This window comes from Antennarius striatus, chromosome 3 (genome assembly GCF_040054535.1).
Source record: "Antennarius striatus isolate MH-2024 chromosome 3, ASM4005453v1, whole genome shotgun sequence".
Lineage (NCBI taxonomy): Eukaryota > Metazoa > Chordata > Actinopteri > Lophiiformes > Antennariidae > Antennarius > Antennarius striatus.
The window spans coordinates 2,690,756-2,713,481 of record NC_090778.1 but is presented as its reverse complement, the minus strand read 5'-3'; the positions used below and the strand labels follow the sequence as shown (position 1 = coordinate 2,713,481).

The 22,726-nt window shown below is 39.6% G+C and overlaps 1 protein-coding gene across 2 annotated transcripts; it reads right to left on the bottom strand.

Moving 5' to 3' along the window:
* Positions 1-1,962: 1,962 nt before the first annotated feature.
* On the bottom strand, positions 1,963-21,283 carry LOC137592482 (golgin subfamily A member 7-like). 2 transcript variants are annotated; one of them, XM_068310685.1, is made up of 6 exons: positions 21,204-21,283; positions 20,203-20,328; positions 16,254-16,406; positions 11,755-11,856; positions 10,192-10,245; positions 1,963-3,336 (listed from the first exon to the last, which is right to left on the bottom strand). In XM_068310685.1, the coding sequence occupies exons 1-5, from the start codon at positions 21,210-21,212 to the stop codon at positions 10,204-10,206; spliced, it is 432 nt and encodes a 143-aa protein (XP_068166786.1). In that variant the 5' UTR covers positions 21,213-21,283; the 3' UTR covers positions 1,963-3,336; positions 10,192-10,203. The 2 variants fall into 2 exon arrangements, with proteins under 2 accessions (XP_068166786.1, XP_068166785.1); XM_068310684.1 differs by having other exon boundaries at positions 1,963-3,333.
* Between the last annotated feature and the right edge of the window lie 1,443 nt (positions 21,284-22,726).

The window sequence follows — 22,726 nt, the reverse complement described above, 5'->3', positions numbered from 1 at the left end:
GTGACCAGCTTTGTGTCTTATAGTGACGGTCGACTAGTGAAACTCAGCAGAGACGTGCACCCGGCAGATGTTTGGGCAACTAAGGTCAAATCTTAGTGGAAGGAGGCCGCAGAGGTTTGTGATCAGGATTTATATGTCAGCGGTTGGCAGGAAATGGGGCAACGGTCCCACTGTGGTGCCATGAGAACATTTTATAAGTTTCTAAAGTTGGTGTACGTCCATTTCCTGAAACCGCTGTTTCCTCCTGGATTAGAGGTAACAAAGGGTGGAGATTAAACGGATTAAAACCAGTGAACTGCAAAGAATAAAACACACTAATAAATTATTTCCAGGATGATGCATAGAAATTGTCAGAATACTAGAATTACAAAAAAAAAATCCAGCTGTATTCTCAAACATTATTATGATAATAAAAGCATTTGATTTTCATTTATTATTAACAGTTTAAACAAAACACAAAACGGTTAGCCGCTCTGTTCAAGTTCAGGTTGCAAAGAATATTTCATGGGTTTGTGAGAGAAATACAAAGTGAAGGTGGTGAGGAGGTGAAACACAAACAGACACGTGTGTGAGAAGAAAACTCTCATGGAACAGAAACCGCTGAGGAAAGAGTTAAACGTTCACATTCTGAGGAAACATGTCGATGATAAATTTACATGTAATAAGTTTTGGTGTCCATCTCCACACCTGTAACATCATCGTTCTTCAGTGTGTATGCTCACATCCTTTCCACATGTGGTTCCTCTACCAGTATTACCCACAATGCAACTCCACCACTGACCACGTGTCTATCCTATCAGCTGAGGTCTGCCTTGCCGGCTCTAGAGGAGAGCTGAGCAGGCTACTGACACACAAGTCAGCCGATTTTACACCTTTAGACTCAGATGACCCGCGTTGCACTGGCGCCACGCTCGGAGTGAACCCTGCATCACACCCCAAGTTCGGAGGGATAGACTCCAGCAACCACACGACAGCGGAAGAAGCGGTTTCTGAAGATGATGAAGACTCACTTTTTTTTAAACATCATTCACTGGAACACATCACGCTGTACACATCATATAGCTCCTATTAATTCACCACGTATATTTACCATATAAGGTAATAACTTCCTGTTCTTTTCTCCTTAAATAAATGAGCATTTATTCAGATTACAGCAACATTTTTGCAGCACAGACATTTTTGTCTAATGGCCCCAAGGGTCCGTGGGGGTTCGGGGCCCCGCATCAGTCACACTGGATGGATGGAGAGCCCAAATAGAACAAATATGGTTTATGGGAAAGTATAATAACATTAATAGCAGAAATGATTCTACATGTGGATAACAGTTTGTAAAGAATACGTGTTTCTCCTCTATTTCACACGACCACAAATCAAATTTAGTACCCAGGGGTATTTGTTGTGGTACGTCATCTCTTTTTATGTTACTTTTTCCTTCTTTAGACACTAAAGATTGAGCTCCATGTCACTGGGTTAGAGTTTAGATGTACCGTACATCATCCTAGTTTAAAAACTACACTGAAGAATGTGATGCATGCTGGGTAATGAAACTTGACAGCCCTGATCCCAAGATCCTCGCTGCTTTCTTTCACTCAACGACGACCATCGATCAGAACAAACGCAGACAGGAGTGGTGGAAACGTCTCCCAACGTCTCTGCAGATCCAACATCTGAAATGTGATTCATGCAGATGAAGGATGATTAGCTTCCCCTTGGGGGGGGGGGGGGGGGGGGGGAATAACCTCAATCAGGTCGGGGATCACCTTCGCTGTGAGAAAGAGTGCAGCTCTGATGGATTCTTGACAGTTGCTGAGCTGAACCGAAGCTCCTGGAATCTGTTCAGCTTTCAGTTTTTCTGTCTCTAAATCATTAAAAAGGGGTTTTTGTTCCATCAGGTGTCTGAGGAAAATATGAGACGTGCTTCAACTCATGAAAACAGAAAAAAAAAAGAAAAAGAGACGCAGCAAAATATGAACACATTTATTTGGAAAACAAGTTTTAGATTAATAAAACTGAATAGAAAATAAAGACATAAACACAGTACGCGCTAATTTAACAATCAGCTTTCACACAATTCATTGTTCAACTCGGTCATTCAGAAAGATTTGTGCTTCTGCAAGTGATTATTCTATAAATAAACTTTAGCAGCTATATATACTGCAGTGTATTCAACAGTTATATAAATTTCAATAACATTACGTCATCATTTTAGGTTTTTAATACTCGTCAGCAGTAAAACTAACATTGATTCACAATCCAGGCCCGGTCACAACAGGAAGAAAACACCAAAAAAATAAAATAAAATCACTGTTAAACTCATTGCTTAGCTGCTGGAGTGTGTGAGCTAACTGAGGACAGAAACTGAATGCAAAAACCCTTTCAAATGGTCAGATTAGCTCGCTGCTAATCGGATGAAAATAATCTACAGTGGATTTAAAACACATTCTTGTTTCCCTGTCTGTTACCTCATCTGCCTTGAGCAGTCTATGCTCTGAACGATAAGGCAAAAATAAAAAAAAAAGAATGCAGGTAAAAAGCATTAGCTTCCTTTATTTTGGACTCTGATAAAAAAACACACAAAAAAATCTGATAAAATCTGAGCAAAGAAAAATATTAATCTGAATAAATCTGCTAATACTTGTGATTTCACAGGAATAAAACGGAGCTCTGACGTCCGTGGGCCTTCAGACCGAACAAAGGCAACGCTCAAAAACCATTACAGGCACTGTCAACGAACAAGAGCACTTATAATACTTTGCACAAAGGCAACGATATATGAATGTATAATTATTAGACACGAGTCAAAATCCAACAGTAGTCACTGATCACTATGCAAAGCACAGCTGACAAAGAAAGTAGTATGAGAGTAAATCAAACAGTGAAGCGTTTCACAGACAGAGTTCTGTTTTTAGATTCTCAGTGTGTTAAACGTGTGTTTAGGCGAGTCCCACAGTCCTTCAATGAAGATACGTTACAGTGTGTTGGCTTCCATATTCATAAAAAGGAGCAACAAATGTACAAAAAGCTCCGATAGAATGTGAATACATGGTGTTTTAGCAAGCGCTTCATTTTTTTTTCTTTATTTCATCACATGCACGGCTTTTCACTAGCTACAAGTTTATAGACTTGAACATTAAATTAATAAAAGGGAAAAAAAAAAAGAATAATAATAAATGAAGTGCTGGGTACGACATCTAAAACAACAGATACTCTATATCCGATGTGCACATCGAGGAAAGGGATTGTAGAGACGCATTATTGAGGGTGGAGGTGTTCCTCAGGGAAATGGACTCCATCGCCGCTGGGCACACCCTGTAGCTCCGCTCAGGCAAACAGCTGCTACAGAAAGGTCGGTTAGTGACATAATGGCATTGTTATTTTGCATTTTCTTTATAATTAGATAAAATATCTCCCAGAAACCTCTTTCCTTTGTTTATTGTACGTTTAATTTTCCTATTGCTATTATTATTATTACTATTTTCTGTATAACACGTCTTGTTCTGTTTCGTTCTTTGTTTTTTGTTTGGAAAAAATAAAATGTAATATACTTAGTTAAAATATCAAAATGTCCCACAAGGTCAAAGAATGTAAAAAAAAAAAAAAAAAATCCAGATCGGGATCAAAAGTGAATGAGTATTATCTCTCTTTTGTCTCTTTGAGTCTGGAGTCTGCTCAAGGTTTCTGCCCTTTACAAGGCAGTATTTTCTACATCTGTCACCAAGGTGCTTCTCCAGGGGGATTGATGGGTTTTGGTTTCAGAAAAAGTTAGTATAGAGCTGCTCTTCTTGGAAAATGTCTCGCAACATATTCAATGTCGTACACATGAATCTGACTTGAATCGGCTTCCATCGTATTTCATAGAGATACATTCTGTACTCATTCGTAACCTTTTCAAAACTGACATTTTGAGTGTGTGACTTTTATTTCTAGAACATATCAATTATCTCCTCTGACAAAAGCAGATCAACTCCATGATTTGCAAGCACATACAACAACGCACTTCAAGAGTTAATCTGCTTTCAGTGCTTTCATCCCAATTTGTCATTTCTTTCTCTTTATCGCTCAATCTCCCTACATCGCTCAGACTAACACAGATTACACTTGAACTGTTTTCATTTTCACCTTCACATGACCTGAAACTTAAGCGCATTGCTGTGATTAACGCTCAACCGGGCTGTCAAAATGACTTCTAAAAACCTTTGAGCGCATGTATTTTTTAATCCTTTAGATGATTAACTGTAACGTAAATGACTCTCACAAGCAGAGAATTAACATTTTCAGTCAAACCCATTACGTATCTTATTACTAATGTTTCCATTTCTTTGAAGAAGTGAACACACAACTGTTTTTAAGAGAGAAACTTTTTTTTTCTAGTTTGTAAAATCCTCAGTTTTCATTTCCAGGAAATTTCAGGAACTTTATTTTGCATAATTGTACTTTTCCAAAGAACATAAACAGTTATTGAGGATTTAGCTGACTGATGTTTGCCAGCACACTATATTCAGAGTATTCAGATGTCGAGGTTTACACAACTATTCAAACTAATCCACCTTTCTTACGCCTATAACTAAAAAATGCATTTGATCGTTGGTTTATTGGAGGTAGATACCAGTGGTCTCTTTTAAGTTTGGTATCAAAATCTTATATCTGTCTGATAGTTGAAAAGAATATTTCATTTCTGATGAAAAGTCTACATAATGTTCATCACAATACGTTATCATATAAGTAGAAAAAGATGAAATAAATAAAAAAAATTAAAAAGAAAAAAAAGAAAAAGAAAAGTAGAAAAAATGCAATAAGAAGTGAAGCAATTCAATGACTTGGTCTGTAGAAAATGTTCCTGACAGGTGAAGAAAAATACATTTTAAAAAAACCCTCCAAACTAATGATGAAGGGCTCCTATCCGTTTCCCTTAAGGGAAGGATCCAACATTCCCCACTGATTCTGATGTGTCTTTATGAGTGGAGTTTTAATTCACAGATCTGCTGGCAGAATGTAACCAGACAGCGTTTCCCCCGGTGGGCCAGACGACACTGGATCAGTAAGAATGGGTTTAGTTGGAGATGCCAGGACGGCGACTTGGTCTCATCTGCCCCTGAATGAATGAACGCTCAGCAGTCGGCAGCTGTTCAGGCCAGCTTTGGTTTTGCTACAGTCTTCCTGCTACAGGTCCATCCATCATGCTGGCCAGTCTTTCACCTGGAAGCCTCCCAGCCAAACAAAAAAGCCTCTGCATGGCCTTCAGCCACGATTGGGGAAGGAGAGAGGATGTGAGAAGACAGCTTTATAGACTCGAGATGAGAGTTGGTACCAGACGGTCTTTTCTTTTGAAGCAAATAAGACCCAACAATAAGTCAACATTTATTTTTCTTTAGCTCAGAAGAAAATTAAACAAGTTGGAAAGGAATATTATCCCCGAAATTATCTTCAGCAGACTGGAAAATCCCAAAAAGCTTTAAAGAACGGTGCACTTAAAGCTCCACTGATCACATGTCGGTATCGTTTTTGGGTTTTTTTAATGTTTCTTTGATTCACTTATTTGTGTTCTTGTACAATTTAAAAGGAAGCTGCAGTGACGATCACAGAAAACTAGAATCTATTCAGTAGCGCATACGTCCACAAGGCACGTCCATCTCTCTTAGCGTTCAGTGGCTAAATAGGAACGTAAAAACATGCCTTCATCCAGGACAGATCATTATCAGGCTCACTACTATATTTCAACCCATTAATGATTGATTTTTCTTTTCCGTATTACTTTCTAACAGATCTGTGCACATGTCTCACCACTGACAAAAAGGAATATGCTTCCATCAAATTATGTGAGAATCCATCCAGTAATTTTGACACAATCTTGAGAAATAATAAACCAGCACACGGGATGTATTCCACTCTGCAGATCTGTTCAGTGTCTCTGAGCACATTTTATATTTTCAGGCCAGCAATTTGACATTCCCTGAAGAAAAACGATAAGCAGGCTTTCACGCACCAGGAAGAACATAAATATAACACCCAAACAATGCTACGATGAGACTGTTTGACAACAGGTTCGCTTTAAGTATATAACATGATGATCTGCTTCAAACACAAGGCTGGGGACAGAAGTCTCAGACAAATCATGACTGTATGGACTCCAATAAAAGTAAAGACAAGTTAAGACAAATTAATTATAAACAACAAAAAAGTTATAAAGTAGATGCTTAAATAATTCAGGACAATTTTTCTGATGAAAGAATGTTTCAAGACGTACCATCCCATTTAGTTTTTGCCCCTGTCTTAGGAACGGATGGCACGGTCTGAAGATCTCAAACTACACAGATCCATTACAAATGATGTTAAATAAGTATATAATATAGCGTTGAAAAATACAGTGGTACCTCTACTTACGAATGTCTCTACTTACGAAATTTTCTACTTACGAAATTTCTCATCAGGAAAATGTTGCCTCTAGTTCCGAAAGAAATTTCGAATTACGAAAGGTAAAAATACAGTATGGGCTGAGACTCGCAGCTCCCACAGGTTCCTGAACGCAACATTCTCATAGCTGCTCTGCCATTGGCTATTACCTAGTATCTTCCTGGCATCCCATTGGCTGAGAGGGACCTCTGTGTGTAGCTAGATAGGTGTCTATGCAGCGTCCTCGTCATTCGGCCCTCGACCCATGAGGTGTTCTGATAGTTTTATGTAAATATATTAACTTTTAGAGTATTCACTATGGACCCCAAGAAAGTGACGGAGAAAAGAATAAAAGAAAAGACGAAGAAAAGAGTTTTTTTGTCCGTACAAACAAAACAAGAGATGATAGAAAAGCCTGAAAAAGGGATGCGTTTGGTTGATCTCACCAAAGAATATGTCCGTAATGCATCTACAATCACCACGTTATTAAAACAAAAGGAAGTTTAAGGAGTTTAAGGCATCGCGTGGGTGGTTGGAGAAGTTCAGAAGGAGGACTGGAATTCACTCTGTTGTTCATGGTGGGGCAAGAGGGCATGAACCAAAGAGGGCAAAAAAGCAATGAGGACAGCAGTTAAAAGGTAAATGACCATCATTATTATTCTTTATTCTTTGTTTTTTACGTTATGCGCAACTCTAATTTATTGTGTAATAATCTAATTGTAACATGTACTTGTTACATGTTTTGATGCATCTTAATGCTTTATAAAACATTTATGTCTGAATTTTGGGGGGCTTGGAACGGATTAGGGCATTTGCATGGAAAACGCGTCTCTACTTACGTAATTTTCTACTTACGTAATTTCTTCCAGAACCAATTAATTTCGTAAGTAGACGTACCACTGTATTCCAAAAGTTGCAAGAAGACAATTTAAAGACACAAAAGCAGGTCTTCTCCTTTTATAATCTGACAGACAGTCCTGTAGGATTTACTCCATACTGACCTCAGTGGGTTTAACTGATAGATACAGCTGAATGTCATCTGCATAACAACGAAATGGGATATTTGATGTGGGGAGAAGAATAAGAGGATTTTTCCAAGAATAGAAGGAGTGAAGAGATTGAATTATTAATAGGAACCCAAAATGCCCTATACACACCAGATATGCCCACCCACTTTCTGAAGTCTATTTACAGGAACGCTATGATCAATTTGTTGAAACACAACAAATAAGTCCAGCAGCGCAAAAAAAACTGAACGCAGGCCAGCATCGTTCATAAGAATGTCATTAGTGACTTCAAGAGGGCTGACTCAGAGCTGTGGCGCTGACAAAAACCAGACTCAAACTTTTAAGATATTATTGTTTACCAAAGCGGATAGAAAGAGCTTTGATGGCTTTTCAAAAAAATTCTAATGAATGAAAAAGAATTTAGAAATTGGTGATAATTATCCAGAAGAGTGAGATCAGACCCAGGTTTTTCTTTTTTTTTTTAATTGAAGACTGGTTGGACAATAGCAGATTTAAAGTGATCTGGCATAAAATATAAAGTTAAACGGGGCTGAATGGAATACAGACCCACAATTAAAAATTATGTAAATTTCGAAATTATTTTAAAAATAAATGTACTGGCAAGAAGCTATGATGCCTAAGGCTGAGGGAAACTATTAGTTGAATGACTTAACTATCTTAATGTGTCATTCATTCATTCATCTCCTAGAAGACTTTAATGCAAATGCCGCATAAAAAGGACTCAAAGCCATAACCTTCTTGCTGTGAGGCGACAGCGCTACCCACTGCACCACCGTGCTGTCCTTTAATGTGTCAGAAATCACCATAAATAATGTCAAGAGAACAATATTAACTGAACTTTGAGGCACTAAGTTTATAAAAGACACCATTGGGCTTAAAGCAGGCAAAGTCTGATGCACTGATCCATCAGTCTAAGCCAGGAGGAGACGAAGGAGAAGACAACTTGGCAGGATAAAGAGCCTTAAATACTGAGAAAGACGGATATACTGCATGTGTGCTCAGCCTGTGGTTTATTTTGTCTTTAACCAGAGCAAAAGATCCAACACACTCTTCTCTCAACAGCTACTTATAAAAGTCCTGGGTTTACATTCCTCAACCGGACGTGTGTATGTATCACGACGTTCAACAGAGACTTCAAACAAGGACATTCATTCTGTATATGGGTCTATACAGTGGTAGGGAAATGGTTTCCCCATTTGCAGGGATCTGTGGTCTGAGCAATTTTTTGCCAAACACAATATTTCCCCATAGGTGAATTATTAATGGCCTATCTTTGTGTGTCCCTGGTGGTAACATCCACGCTACAGTGGAGACTGGGTCCCGTCCAGCATCGACACAAAGTGCTTTCTTGTATGTTTTGGACCGGACACATGGTGGGATGACACCATGAAAATCAGCTTTCATGTTTTATTCTGTTTGATGGAGGAAAAAGAAAAGGATTTACCGTAACTGAAAAGAAGGATTTATGGATGAGATTTGGTGCAGAGGTAAAAATCCAGAGGCGTCTGCCAGGTTAAAGGTCTGAAGGTATATAAAAGACCGTTATTCTCTGCTTCCTGGTCTACCAAACATGATTTGTTTCAGGTTCTTTGGTGGAAAGCAGTTTATTTAATTTAGAATTCTAGTTCGTAATAAGAAGGAACTGCCTCTGCTGAGTATCTGTTAGTTTGTTGGATGGATCATCTGTCTGTTCAGTACATCACACAAAACTGCAGGACAGATTTATACATCACAGGATTAGTGTAACCAGACGAGGAACTTTTGTCAGCGCACAAGTAACACTTTTGACAATGATTTGGTCACTTTGTTGGAAAACACAACCGATTCAGCCAAGGCTCTAGACATTACTATGAAATAGAGCTTTCTCAATATGAAGTAAAGAAACACGAGTGGCTGGAGCGGATCCCAGCCGAACACGGACTTTCAAAAATATCTGAAGAAAATGGGAAAATGACTGCTGTAAAAACTTTATGTAACAAACTACCAGTTCATTCATTAAAATTTGTCATACATGCACACAACAGGGTTTTTTTTATGCCTGTCAGTGTTTATTAAACTGCTCAAAGATTCTGATAATTCTGGTTTTAAGCATCAAGTTACTCAGGAAAGTACAAAATAGGACAACTTCAAACTAGTAAAATATAACAAGAAAAATGCCCTGTAGGAAGAAATAAACCTGAAATAGGTTTAACAAGGCAGTCAGAGACTGCAACATCCTGCGACACCCCTGAACTCAACATTTTACCCTGACCTATACATTTTTGTGCCTCTGGCTTCCTGAAAATGTTATAAAAAGGTATAACAGTGAAAATTTGACCTTGACCTAGTTTTTCAAGGTCAAGGTTTTTGTCTAATTTTCATCCCCCTAGCCTCCCTGAATATAACGCCTTCTGTTTCGTCTTTTTTTCTGTCTTATCTGGTTCCTGAGATCCATCTTCTCATTTTGATCCCCTTTGCTGCCTGAGTAATGTGCTTTTGCCCCCTCCCACATGGAGCCATAAAGCCTTCAATGCTTTATGAACCAGCTCTGCCGACTACCAAGCAGCAGACCAATATCACTCACAGATGATCAAACTTTTAAGTTTGATGTGGGGATTTTTTTTTTTTTGTCTGACAGAAGACGAAAACAGACGAAAGTGTTTTATTACTGTATTAAATATCTGTTTCATTACAAGAAAGACGTTTGTTTAAACTTTCAAATGTGTGTGTTCATGTGTGTCCAGCATGGAAACAAACCAACTTTTCATATTTGGAATATTAATTATGAACTTACCATGTGATGCTTCTATCTGGTCAGGCTTCTGTCTTCAAAGATGGTGACTTCAATCTTATTGGGTTCAGTCAAGGAAAAGCATTTTCAAACAATTTCAACAAAACACTTTACTACTCTGTCACCCAGTATTCCCCAGCTCGGAGTCCTTCGCCCACCAGGAGAGTATTTATTGGTTCAGTGCAGCACAGCGCACCACGGTTGGTAAAGGGTCTTTGAGTTCCTGAGCATAAAAGAACACCACAACTCTGATTCTGTGTTTTTCTCTGAACAATTTCATGATTATGTATTTCTAGAAAGTTGTATAACAAAACTATCTTTCAATCAGCGGAAAAAAAATAAAAAATTATCTCATAGGCTGGATGACAAAACAGGTTAGCTGCTTGCACACGTCCAACACTGTAAATCAATGAAATTCCAAAAGAAAGATAAATCAATGTCAATGTTTTTCTAATTTAACTTTTTTTTTCACCACATATACCAACGAAACAAGCTCTGAATGTACTTTTTAATAATAAATCAAACTGGCGGTGGTCTTAAAATGACATGAACCAGATTGTTGTCAGTATAAAAAAAACAACCCTATCCTGATTTATTTCAAGAACAAACTCACCGTTGGCCATCATTCGCCACCACAATCCTTTTAGAATTGAAGGGAAATAAAATACTCAGATGGATGTACTACAGCAGTCACATCACCAGACAGGTTTACAAATGTGATCTTGGTGTTCCCTTTGTTCCAATTTTACTGCAACAGCTCAGGTGAGACATTACTGTCAATCTCCCAGCACTCTGCCGCCAAAGTCAGCAGCAAGCAGCAGCCGTCTGAGAGTGTCAGAGAAACAATCCAGATCGCTGTCAGCCCCGTAAAACGTACGCGCCGGAGGGGGAACAGAGCTCAGCTGTGAACAATTTCACTATATTATATTTTTTGTTATCCCTAAACTCCCATTGCTGCCCAGTCACAATTAATTGAGATGTTGAGTCACCAAAGTCGGCGCAGGATGTCGGTGCATGCAGATGCTATGGATTGCATACTAACTTTTTATTTTTATCTGCTTTTTTTTAACAGGCTATCCTAAGCTCCACCGGACCGCTTTGCTTTCCATTTTCATCACAACCTGACGCGGGGGGTGGGGGGGCAGAGGCCTGTAAATTACTTCATCTATTAGATTACTGTGAATGCTCTTCGCTCTACTTTAAAGAGTTGTGGTATCGTTATATTCCATCTAAACGAACGCTTAACAAGCTTAAAGTTTATCCAAATGATTCAAACATTTCTTTCTTCCTTCCCACAATTCCACATTCTTGCGTAACAAGATTTGTTTTTTTCATTGTAAGAACATCGACTACGTTTCTAATTTGTTTGTAACAATGGAAATCTGAGATTAAAGTTTATTCTGACCATTGTTTTCACTGCGTTTCCCATACAGGGGGGGTGAGATAAATGCCTGAAATCAATCTAGGTAGTGGACCATTGTTTGCCTACAGTTTATTTACAGTCAGAAGAACTCATCGGTTCAGGTTGAGCGATGAGAACAAACAACGCTTCCAAAGTTAGGATACGACACGGAGACCTCTCTCGATGGGGTCGGTGAGCAGAAGGCCTCGGGGGGCGTAGATCTTGTCGTTCTGCTCCTGGATGTATTTCGCGATCTTCTTCAAAACCTGGGAGCAGACAGACGACACGGTCAGACACGTTCATGACGGAAGGAAAAGCGCTGAAGACACAAGATGGGAGTTTCTAAAACTGTTGATCCACATCACATGTGTCAAACTCAAGGCCCGGGGGCCAAATGTGGCCCGCCACATCATTTTATGTGTTTATTTTGTGTTTGATGCTATTTTTCTTTATTGATTGTTTGATCCTTGATTGATGGAGTTCTGTGGGTTTAATAACCTGACAAATTAAAAGGATTTATGTTATTCATGTCGTAAACTGTAATGTTTGTAACTTGAATAAGTAATAAATTCAGAGTTATTTAACATTAAGGAGAAGTTACGTTTATTTTATATTACATTGAGTTACGTTTATTAGTTACATCTGGCCTTTTGAGGACAGCAATTATGCTGATGTGGCCCTCGGTAAAAATGAGTTTGACCCCCCTGGTCGACATGATGAATTGGCCGTGGAGCCTCTCAGAGTGACGTCCAGATCTGCTTGTTGTATGTAGTCTATGTCCAGGGGGTTGGCGTGTGTCTGGACCAACATGCTAAATAAACAATGGCTTCACATCATGTTTAGAGCAACCGCTTGGCAGAAACCTGAAGCTCAGTATAAGCAAAACCACTGAGCTCGTGATTGATCGATTACTCCTGCAGAAAAGCGACAAATTCTAAAGGATGGAGGATCGACAATCAAGTTTTCAAGAATGCCTTCGATAAGTGTCACCAAAATCAATGACGGTTAAAATACAACACATAAACACTAAACTCTAATCTAACTGCAATGATCAAGCTCGGTGACAACAGTTGTGTGTCCATCGATGAGAATACCGACGCTTCATCTCGGTTTATGTGCTTTTGAACCCTGCAGGTGAAAATCCTGAAAGACATAAAGGATTACAGCTTCAGACAGCTGCTGCTTAAGGTTACATAAAAGTCTGGGAATTTGGACCTCCCCTCAAACAAGTTTGATCCCCTAGACTTTCAACAGTTGAGTCAAGGCAGCCTGATACGGCTGAAATAAATGTCACAACACACAAATATAAATACTGCAGGCAGTTATTAGTTTTATATCTGGCAAAACCGACCTCTGTAGTGAACCAAAGCACACACGTCTGGACGATTACATGTGAACCTTTTCCGATGAGCAGACTGAGGATCGTCTGTATTTCCACTTTGAGGCTGTTAGGACCCCTGTGGAGGAAAGCCTCCCACTTTGACAACCTCTGGTTTTCATTAGAATACTGGACAACAAGGCTTAGGCCTGGTGCAGGAGGCATTTTTCAAGTCTTACTAATTTTTAAAAACACAGACCTGTTACAGTTTTCACAGATTTAGAACACTGTAATTGAAAAAACAAACAAACAATAGATACATGATACGCTTTATTCAGCGATTTCATATTTGTGACTTCAGGGACTTTAATTCTACAAAAGTCAGACCACAAAACGTTCCCCAGTTCAGGACGTCCCGACATAACTTCCCTTAAAACTACACGTATATTATAATAACACAACATAGAACGTTTTTGTCACCTAATCCGACTACGTTTTGAAGAACCAAATTGGTAGCTTGTTTCATAAATTATCTTAAGTGCAAACTTCAATATTCCAAACAGTTTACAATTTCAAATAAAGCTGATGATGACAAAAAAATCGCAAGCCAGTCAGAAAACTGTGCTGTTACGGAGTCGTGAGCTCAACATAGAAGCACATCTTATTTCTAAGGTACAGCATTATCACCACAACTCAAATATATTTTGTAAACTACTCACACACTGGACCACTCATGGTTTTGTCAGACAGAAACACGTCTTAATTCATCCTTTAAGCTTCGTACCAATGCTTGAAAATACTGAAAATTACTAAAGGGTGTGCACAATTTCTAACAAATGATAAATCCTTGACGTGATGGGAAATTTGCTGTACATAATCTGATAACATGAAATTAGAGCAGACGAATGGTGCAGCAGTATGCTGTAGGAAGGCAAGCGGCTTTCATCGACTTTACAGGAGCATCTCCGTGCTCCGATGCAGCAGGTGGGGGGAGAGGACGAAGACGGAGAAGATACAGAAGAAACAAAGAAGACAAAACATAAGCAGAAAGAAGAAGAAGATTTGAATCAAGAAAGAAGAAGAAGGAAGAAGAAGCACCAACTGTTGGTTTTGTGACGTCAAACTGCTGTGCGTGGTTAGAGACGACAGCTCCAAACATGTGGTTTCCAGTGTGGATGTTTTTCACAGATTCAGAGGAAGACAACCTGATTGTAATTTAATTTCCATGTTGTACAAAACAGAGATGATGGGGGAAAAAGTCCTGATAAATCACAGAGATGTATTTTATCCTCAGATGTGATCAAATTCTCAACTTCTTTTTGAACGAAACGAGAACGGCACAGATCAAACGTCCTCAACAACAATCGAGACGCGTGTGCGCCCTCAGAACGATGCCTTCAGGGTCCTCACATAAAAAAAACCCAAAAAACCATAGATCCACCTCTTCATCTGGATCGACTCCAAAAAGTCAGCGGCCGCCTCTTTGGCACACGGCCCGACTCTTCCACTGGTAAAGATCACGCTAAACTGAGCCGGAGTTTATAAACCAGTCAAAAAGGTCCAACGTTCAAACAGCGTCAGAGATGAAACCCCAATCTAATGAATTCTCACACTGCTGTAAAAACAAACTTCATGTTTGCTTTGGTAGCCTGTCTACTTAAATTACGTGACTTTAGAAGAAGTCGTAAAACCGACTCTAAGCTGAACGCTGTACATCTCAGCTCACTCTGAAGGACAAAAGTCATAAAACGACAGACGACCACAGACACGCTGATCCGTTTAGAGACAGAATGAACTGAGGCAAAGGGGATCCGAGTCGCACGGAAATCATTATCACCACTGATCGGCTTGCAGTCCTCAAACGACGACTTAGAACCGCAAAAACTGTCAGGAGGAATCTGCATCGGTGACGACACGCTGTACCCCTCAAACAAAACGCACACAGGAACGTTTCTGCTGATAGGATGTGTTTATAAGATGACAGCAGCTGAATGTGGATGGGTGCTATTTATGTATTTCTGCATCTACTAAAGGAGCATCATAATGAAAGCTGACATCATTTGTCATTCTTGTTTCGCTCAACCAACAGCAAATAAAGTTTGCTCGTATAATCTGTATTGAGTTTATTGAGTTTGGTTTTATAACACTTGATTGAGAAACTTTAGAGATTTAACAATGGGATGTTGGCAGGTCGAGGAATGAAAACGAAGAACCCGACTACGCAGCTCCCAAGTGAATGGAGAAGATAGAGCATTTAATCGTATCTTCCCCCGAACTCATTACGCTTAAATTTCCCAGTTTGGGATTAAAAAAAAAAGTATATCTATTTGACATTTTTTTTGTCAAGAAAAATCTCTCCTTTTCCTTTCGGCTTCAGTCAGTCGCCACTGATAAAGAAAAATCAATAAAAAAAATAAATAAAAAAGTCGAGAAAAATCCCTTTATCCCTCCAAAACCGACAGAAAAAAATGGAAAAATAACTACAGTATTTTCCACACTGTAAGGCGCACCTAAAAGCCTTTCATTTGCTCAGAAACCTACAGTACGCCTTATAATCCAGTGCGCCTTGTAGATGAAGTTTTTATAGTATTTTCTGCACTATAAGATGCACCTTCAATGAATGGCCTATTTTAAAACTTTTTTCATATACAGTGGTACCTCTACTTACGAATGTCTCTACATACGAAATGTTCTACTTATGAAACGCCTCGACAGGAAAATGTTGCCACTAGTTACGAAAGAAATTTTGAGTTACGAAAGGTAAAAATACAGTATGGGCTGATGCTCGCAGCTCCTGCAGGTTCCTGAACGCAACATTCTCATAGCTGCTCTACCATTGGCTATTACCTTGGGATGCGTTTGGTTGATCTCACCAAAGAATATGTCCGTAATGCATCTACGATCACCACGTTATTAAAACAAAAGGAAGTTTAAGGAGTTTAAGGCATTGCGTGGGTGGTTGGAGAAGTTCAGAAGGAGGACAATGAGAACAGCAGTTAAAAGGTAAATGACCATCATTTTTATTCTTTACTCTTTGTTTTTTACGTTATGCACAACTCTCCTTGTGTAATAATCTAATCGTAACATATATTTGTTACATGTTTTGATGCATTTTTATGCTTTATAAAACATTAATGTCTGAATTTTGGGGGGCTTGGAAGGGATTAGGGCATTTGCATGGAAAATGTGTCTCTACTTACGAAATTTTCTATTTACGAAATTTCTTCCAGAACCAATTAATTTTGTAAGTAGAGGTACCACTGCACTGTAAATTTAAGCGGTTAACAATTTAATGACTACAAATGTGGTAATTGGTTGTACATGCGGTGTGAATCCCTCTCTCACCTTCTCGTAGTGCGTCTCCATACACAGGAAGACGGTGTACGCCGTGAGGCACGCCAGGCAGCCTTCGATGTACGACTGGCTTCCCAGCTTCTCGGCCTCGGCGTACAGATTATTCAGCGTCCGCACCGTCTCGTCAAACTGCTGCTTGTCAATCTAAAACAAACGGACACAACGAAAAACCATCAGAGGGGGTTAAAAGTCATTTTTTTAAAAAGCCACGGAGCGTCATGTATATGTAGACGGTAGTGTGTGTGAGTGCTTCCTGCCTCCGTTGGGATATTTGATTCTTATTAGCACCAGATTGTTTTTCTCCCATTCTTTCCAGCTCTAGATAAATGAGGAGCTGCATTTTCTTGGACCGGTCGTACATCGGGGGGGCGCTGGGCCTCGTTCCCACGTTGGAAAACACCTCCTGGAATTATTAGGATGCCTTGGCCGTGCGCTCCGTGAATGTTTTCACTTATAAAAGTGACAGGACATAGACGCTGGACGCTGAACACAGAAAGTGACACTCCAGGAAAGAGTCTTGATGGCTTCTCCTTTCTCCAGTGGAACACCTTGACTAAGATTAAAATGTTCCTCTGGTGTTCTGCGGACTGCACACAGCTTTTTTGGCAGAGAAACTGGCTGAAAATCAATCCAGCGATCCTCCACCATTCCTCAAGTGACGGCAGGGAGACTGATGGAGGGTGGAGACCTGCTGGACGCCGAGGCTGTTTTGACTGGGGTGTATCGGCACCATTAAGGCCCATGCTGGTGTGTCCAGACGGAGCGGATGAGGTGGATGATCTCTCTATGATACTGAAAGGGAAAAGAAGAAGCCTCCAGGGCGGATGAGGGGGCCTGCCAGGAGCCGCCTGAGCCTCCAGACAACATCCAACGTTCTGAATCTCTTTTTGCCCAAGGAATGCAACGACCGGCTCCAGCACACCAGCGGTCTCCAGAGTGTTTGGTACCCAGCCTTTGTTCTCCTTAATTTTTCAAGTCAGAGGCCGCCACTGAAACCACATGTCTCTGAGCATCTTTCCATGACGTCAATATTACAAAAAATGCAAGATGAGAAATCAAGGCTAAAAAGAGCTTACGAAATAAAGAGAGGAAGATTTTCCCTTAATTATAATCAGTAAAAATAATGTGAAACAAGGTATCAGTTCTCAATTAATGAAACTCTTTTGTGTGGATTTGGTAAAAATTCCCAGTTTAATGGCACCAATTACCACCAAAGGGCGAAAAAAAAAAAGTAACAAATCCTGCAACCAACGAAACTAAGTGGTTTTTTTTTAAATGTCAAATGTACGATTACTGTGGAAAAAAAACCTGAACCAAAAGGTAATAACAAAAAAAAACACAAAAAACTTTGTTGAGCTAACATCGATGCTACAAAAGATTGTGCCAAATTAGCGAGCCATTAAACATCATGGGATTCTGCTGCATATTGAGAACATTAATGGAGAATTCACAACTGGCTCGTTTGAACACGGTTTCACCCCAAATGTCAGTTCATTCATGTAAACTCAGGAAATACACTTGGATGCAGGATGAAACAAGCGAGCCAAGATGAAGGTGGTCCTGCATCGCTTCCAGTCCAACCCTGGAGCGGCTCTACTAACACATACCAACACACACTGGCCCTAATAACACGCCTGAAATCTGCAGGATGCCGTGCCACGGCTGCATTTCACTGAAGAAAGCTAGAAATGAAATGCTGTGCCTTTTGTCGTTTATTTGATAAAAGAAAACACTCCCTTTCCATCTAGTCTCTTCCTGACTTTACTTTAAATGTCTGGTCGGTTAGTAGATTAGTTGGTTATTTCCTCCTTCATTGTTTTGAAACCAAACCATAAGTTTATATAATCAATTAAAAAGCATGAAAAATGATGCATAATCTTTTGTAGGTTGTCAGAGTTTGATTTCCTCACAGGGTTTGTAGAATCAGATGGACGGCTGAACAGTCCAATCAACTTGTTACCTGTCTGTCTGTATGTGGTGATGGCGTTTGGTTGGGTTCCATGTCAGGGAGGGAGGCTGTAGTGAGAACAGGAACTTGACCTGATCTTCGACACAACACTAGATCAGCTTTTCCCCATAACCTGGAAAAACTACCAACGTCCAAGTGAGAAAACCCCTTTAAAAAGTTTGGTTATGACCTCCTAGAGGGAAAGCATGCTCCACTTGTCCAGCAGTTTCAACGTGTGACTGTGTGTGTGTGTGTGTACTGAAACCAACCAGGAACATAGGAGACCACCCAATTAAGAAGGAAGTGCCAATAAAGCACCAGTGGGAGGTTCAAGTGTTGTGAAGCTGCTCTTTTGAAGCTCTACTTTTTCATGTGCACCGACCCCCCCCGATTTCAGCTGCCTTTGTGGTCACAGCAGCAAAAAAAGTGACCGTTAATACAATTTGATGTGAAAATACAGCTGATATAAACACACCAGTTCAGTGTGTGTGTGTGTGTGTGTGTGTGTGTGTGTGTGTGTGTGTGTGTGTGTGTGTGTGTAGAGACTGAACGGAGGAGGTCTTTCTTTAGCCAGCGTCGCTGGACTCTGAGAGCACTGAATGCAGTGTTCTGAGGCTCACATGGACATACACTCCATACACCCGTGTGAATGCTTCATTTGCTGACATGTGTATGACTGATTGAACCTGATTTATACAGCAAAGGTTCTAGCCGTTGATTCCATGATGGGCCGGTGCCTTTCACCCGCACCACATTGGGAAAGGCACCAGCCCTCCCTCTGACTGGAAATATGAAGTGGATTTGAAGACCAGATGTATACTGACTGATGGATGAAGCCTTCAGCTTCAGCTGCGAGGAATAACAACCAACGCTTTTAGACAAGTGTAATCATATCAGCATGTTGCTCTGGATCAGGGATGTAGGAGACGTTGAAATAATTCAAATATCTTTTTTTTCTTCTTGTCTACACCATCAAAGTCAAGTTGGTGGAAAGAGCACACAGAGGTTCTGAAAGCTGCCCTCCTGACAACGGAGCTGAACGACTGACCTTCACTGTGTGGAGTAACTAACGTGCAGAGCCTGATGCTAGAAGGCTGTTCTCACATGCACTGGTCCAAGTGGATTTTGTTTCTGTGAGCTTATTTGTGACTGTTGTTCATTCTCCCCCAGAACATTCAGTCTACACTATTCCTAACTTTTATCAACATAGTGAGTTTGAACATACTGCTATCTTTGTTGTATTCTCTTTTAAGTTAAAAAAAAACGGAAAATGCACCAAGAACTGGAAACGCTGAGAGCGAAAACTGATTCTTCAGAGTCGACTGGAACTAAACATCAAGATCCGTAGAGGTCAGAGGGAGGAACACAGAATATAAAGGAGTAATCGACATGATTCCTTTCTCATTCTCTCCATGTGTGTGTCAACAGAGAATATTATCTAATGGTTCAGAACCCAAAAAGGGAGCAGGGATGACTAACTGAACCTCATGCAATTCTTAACTGACGATCTCTGGAATGTGCAAAGCAACAATATCAGAATCTGACGTCATCTTTTTTCCACATAGTTAAGAAAGAATAATAAAATGCCTGCACCACCTGCAAAGCTATCTCAGATAAAAGTTATTCCAAACAGATGCAGACTGTCGTTCCTCAATGAGATAAAACACGACAAGAAAAACATGATTAAAAATCCATTGCAAGACACACAGTAATAATATCTACATACCAAATCATTTCCTTCTAATGTTTGTGTTATCTTCACATCATCCTTTTCTCATCCAGTTTGCATGGAGACCTCTGAGCAGTGAACGTGCGACAATTAAATTTACTACAAGATGGCATCTATTCTCAGGTGAGCATGTCGCTTTACAGTGAGTTAATACAGGTATTCTCCATATTACTGGTCTCTTGTGTTGAAAGACTACCCAAATTCACTGAACCCTAAAATAAAGACATTATTCTGCATTATTAACTAAAAGCATCGTTTCCTACCCTGGTCTCCAGCTCAGACGGGAACTTGGTCTGGAACTGGCACACAGTGCCGTTGGTGTAATCCCTCTGAATGAACACTTTGGCAGAAATGGCTGCCTGTTGCCTCATGTCCTGCAGGCTGTGAGTCTGAGAAAACAGGAGATTACAAGTAATACACTATTTCTCTGCAGCGAACAAACACACAACACACGTTTTAATTCTAGTAACAGAACTTCATTTACACAAATGATTCCCTATCAACGCGTCCATGTTCTTCGGGACTAGTGTGGGACATCTATTATTAAATTTATCTGATATTATTTTATTCCTCAGTAATCCAGACACATTATCAGTTTTTATAGTTGTTGTTTTTTTTAACTTGAATGTATTCTACATTAAGTCAGATCAGATGATTATTTTTGGAAATTTCTTCGACAAGTCGAAAAAAAAAATACAATTTGTCATGTTGTATTAATGTTGAGATTTTTTAAAAATGTTTTCCTCTAAATAGATTAATTTAACTAAATATATCATTATCTGAAAATAGAATTCATTTATGGAATTAAAAAAAAAAAAGAATCATATTTTAAAGGATATCTTCCCAAATGTATGAATGTGTTGATGGGATGTTTCCCTGTCTTTTTAGCTGTTTACGTACTCCCATGTTTTTATTTGTGCCACACAAACGTCATCATTCGGTCACGTTTTGAAGGGCTACCCACGCTGCCTAATGGTAAAATCGTAAAGAAAGACAAAAACAAGACATTGCCAATGACTTACGCCTGGCCGACATTGGAACATACATTAGGCGTTCATAAACATCCTAGCATGTTCGTAATTCGGCACCTCTTACTGGGAAGCATAGCCGGCCGACCCTGAGCAGCTATGCTAACCTGCTCAACTTCACTCGTTTCCTATCAAACACGCGCCTAGACAGCGAGAAGACTTTGTAATATTAAGATTTTATTATTTTCACGGCACTGACAGACGCAAAATAACGTTGGAAGCCAAAGCTAGCATACCTCTGCCATGTTGAACAAATTTTGTTTATCTTCCGATACCAGCTATTAGCAAGTCCTACAACATATCCTTTCCGGGTTGAACCTTTGTGTCAAAACATTCGTTCCGGTTATCGAATCTGGCATCGAAGTTCTTCCGGTCGCCGGAGATAAGTTCCGCCCCTGTGTCTGAGATGTACTGAAGTAGGATTACTTTGACTCCTCCACTTGAATATTTAGATTTTAGGATAATTTATTTTTTTACTGGTCTACAGTACATTCAAATCCCAAACATAACACGTTTTCCATCACAATCATAGCTAGTCATTGTGAATGTTAATCAAAATAGAAGCAATATTATGTAAGGTGATACTTACCACCTAAAATAACATCATCAATATAATGCCAACATATTTGTAATAGGATTGATAATGCAGTGTAGTCATTTTTTGTCATTATAGTTAAGTATTTTGGTGTAGCTACGTGTATGTCTTTTATTCATTATGGAGTCTTGTCCTGCAAATTTTTCCACAAGTAAAAAAAAACAAAACACTACAGTATTTTTGTCTGTCAGTCAATTGACTGACATACAAAATTTCAGTGGTTGAATACTGATTTGACTTGGCATTTTAAGACTAACTGATTTTTTATTTATGTGGTTAGAAATTGTCCAAAGAGTTTTCAGTAAAACATTCCCAAACGCTGGTGTTGACCCAACTGTGTCTCAGGTGGGTTTTCTGTCTGAAAATCAAGCCTGAGAACAACACAGAATTCTTGTTTCTGCTTTCAAAACAGAACTAAGTGTTTATACAGAAGAGGGGCTGATATGCCGGAACTTGATGCATTATAGATTCAAAAAAGTACCACCAATAAGTTTGACAATATGAATAAAAGCACATCCTAAAAGCGTAGCTGACTCTGAAAATAAATTAAGATCCACATCTGGATCAGTCAGCTCAGTAAAGGTCAATGATGGTGGTTAATGAGAGAATTCAATGGAAAAAAAGGGAGGGTAATCAGTTGTTTGTGGATGCAGAAGTGGAGTAAAAGTGGACGTCATACAGAAGTGAGTTAATATTAGGCTTAAAGGTAAAACTCTGTGGAAGAAGAGCTGCTTTGTCACAGTCTTGTGTTTCTCTGGTCGTATTTAGTGTTTGCCTGAAGCGCCTGTGTTTCCCCATAATTGGTCGCATCTTGGCTGAAGAATTAAGCAGTTATCAACAAACAGAGACAAATTAAAGAGAGCACCTCATGTTGACTAGCATATGTTGTAGCAACAATGTTATAAACACGACTGGGATTTTCTCATCAGCAGCTCTCCAGATCCTGACAGCATCCAAAGAACAAATCACTTCTCTGTCCAAAGGAAATCTAAAGTCCTAAAAAGTTCACCCAGAAATCTAAATTCAGTCACAGTCTTCTTTTCCTTTTGGCTTTTCCCTTCAGGGGTCTCCACAGCCAATCAGTGTCCTCCGTCTAACCCTGTCTTCTGCATCCTCTTCTCTCACACCAACTACCTTCATGTCCTCTTTCACTACATCCATAAA

Coding starts and splice junctions, on each gene's coding strand:
- LOC137592482 (XM_068310685.1), bottom strand. Junction 16,407..20,202: donor CGTCTGAGCTGGAGACCAGG/GTAGGAAACGAT, acceptor CGTTTGTTTTAG/ATTGACAAGCAGCAGTTTGA. Junction 10,246..11,754: donor TCGAGAGAGGTCTCCGTGTC/GTATCCTAACTT, acceptor GAACCCAATAAG/ATTGAAGTCACCATCTTTGA.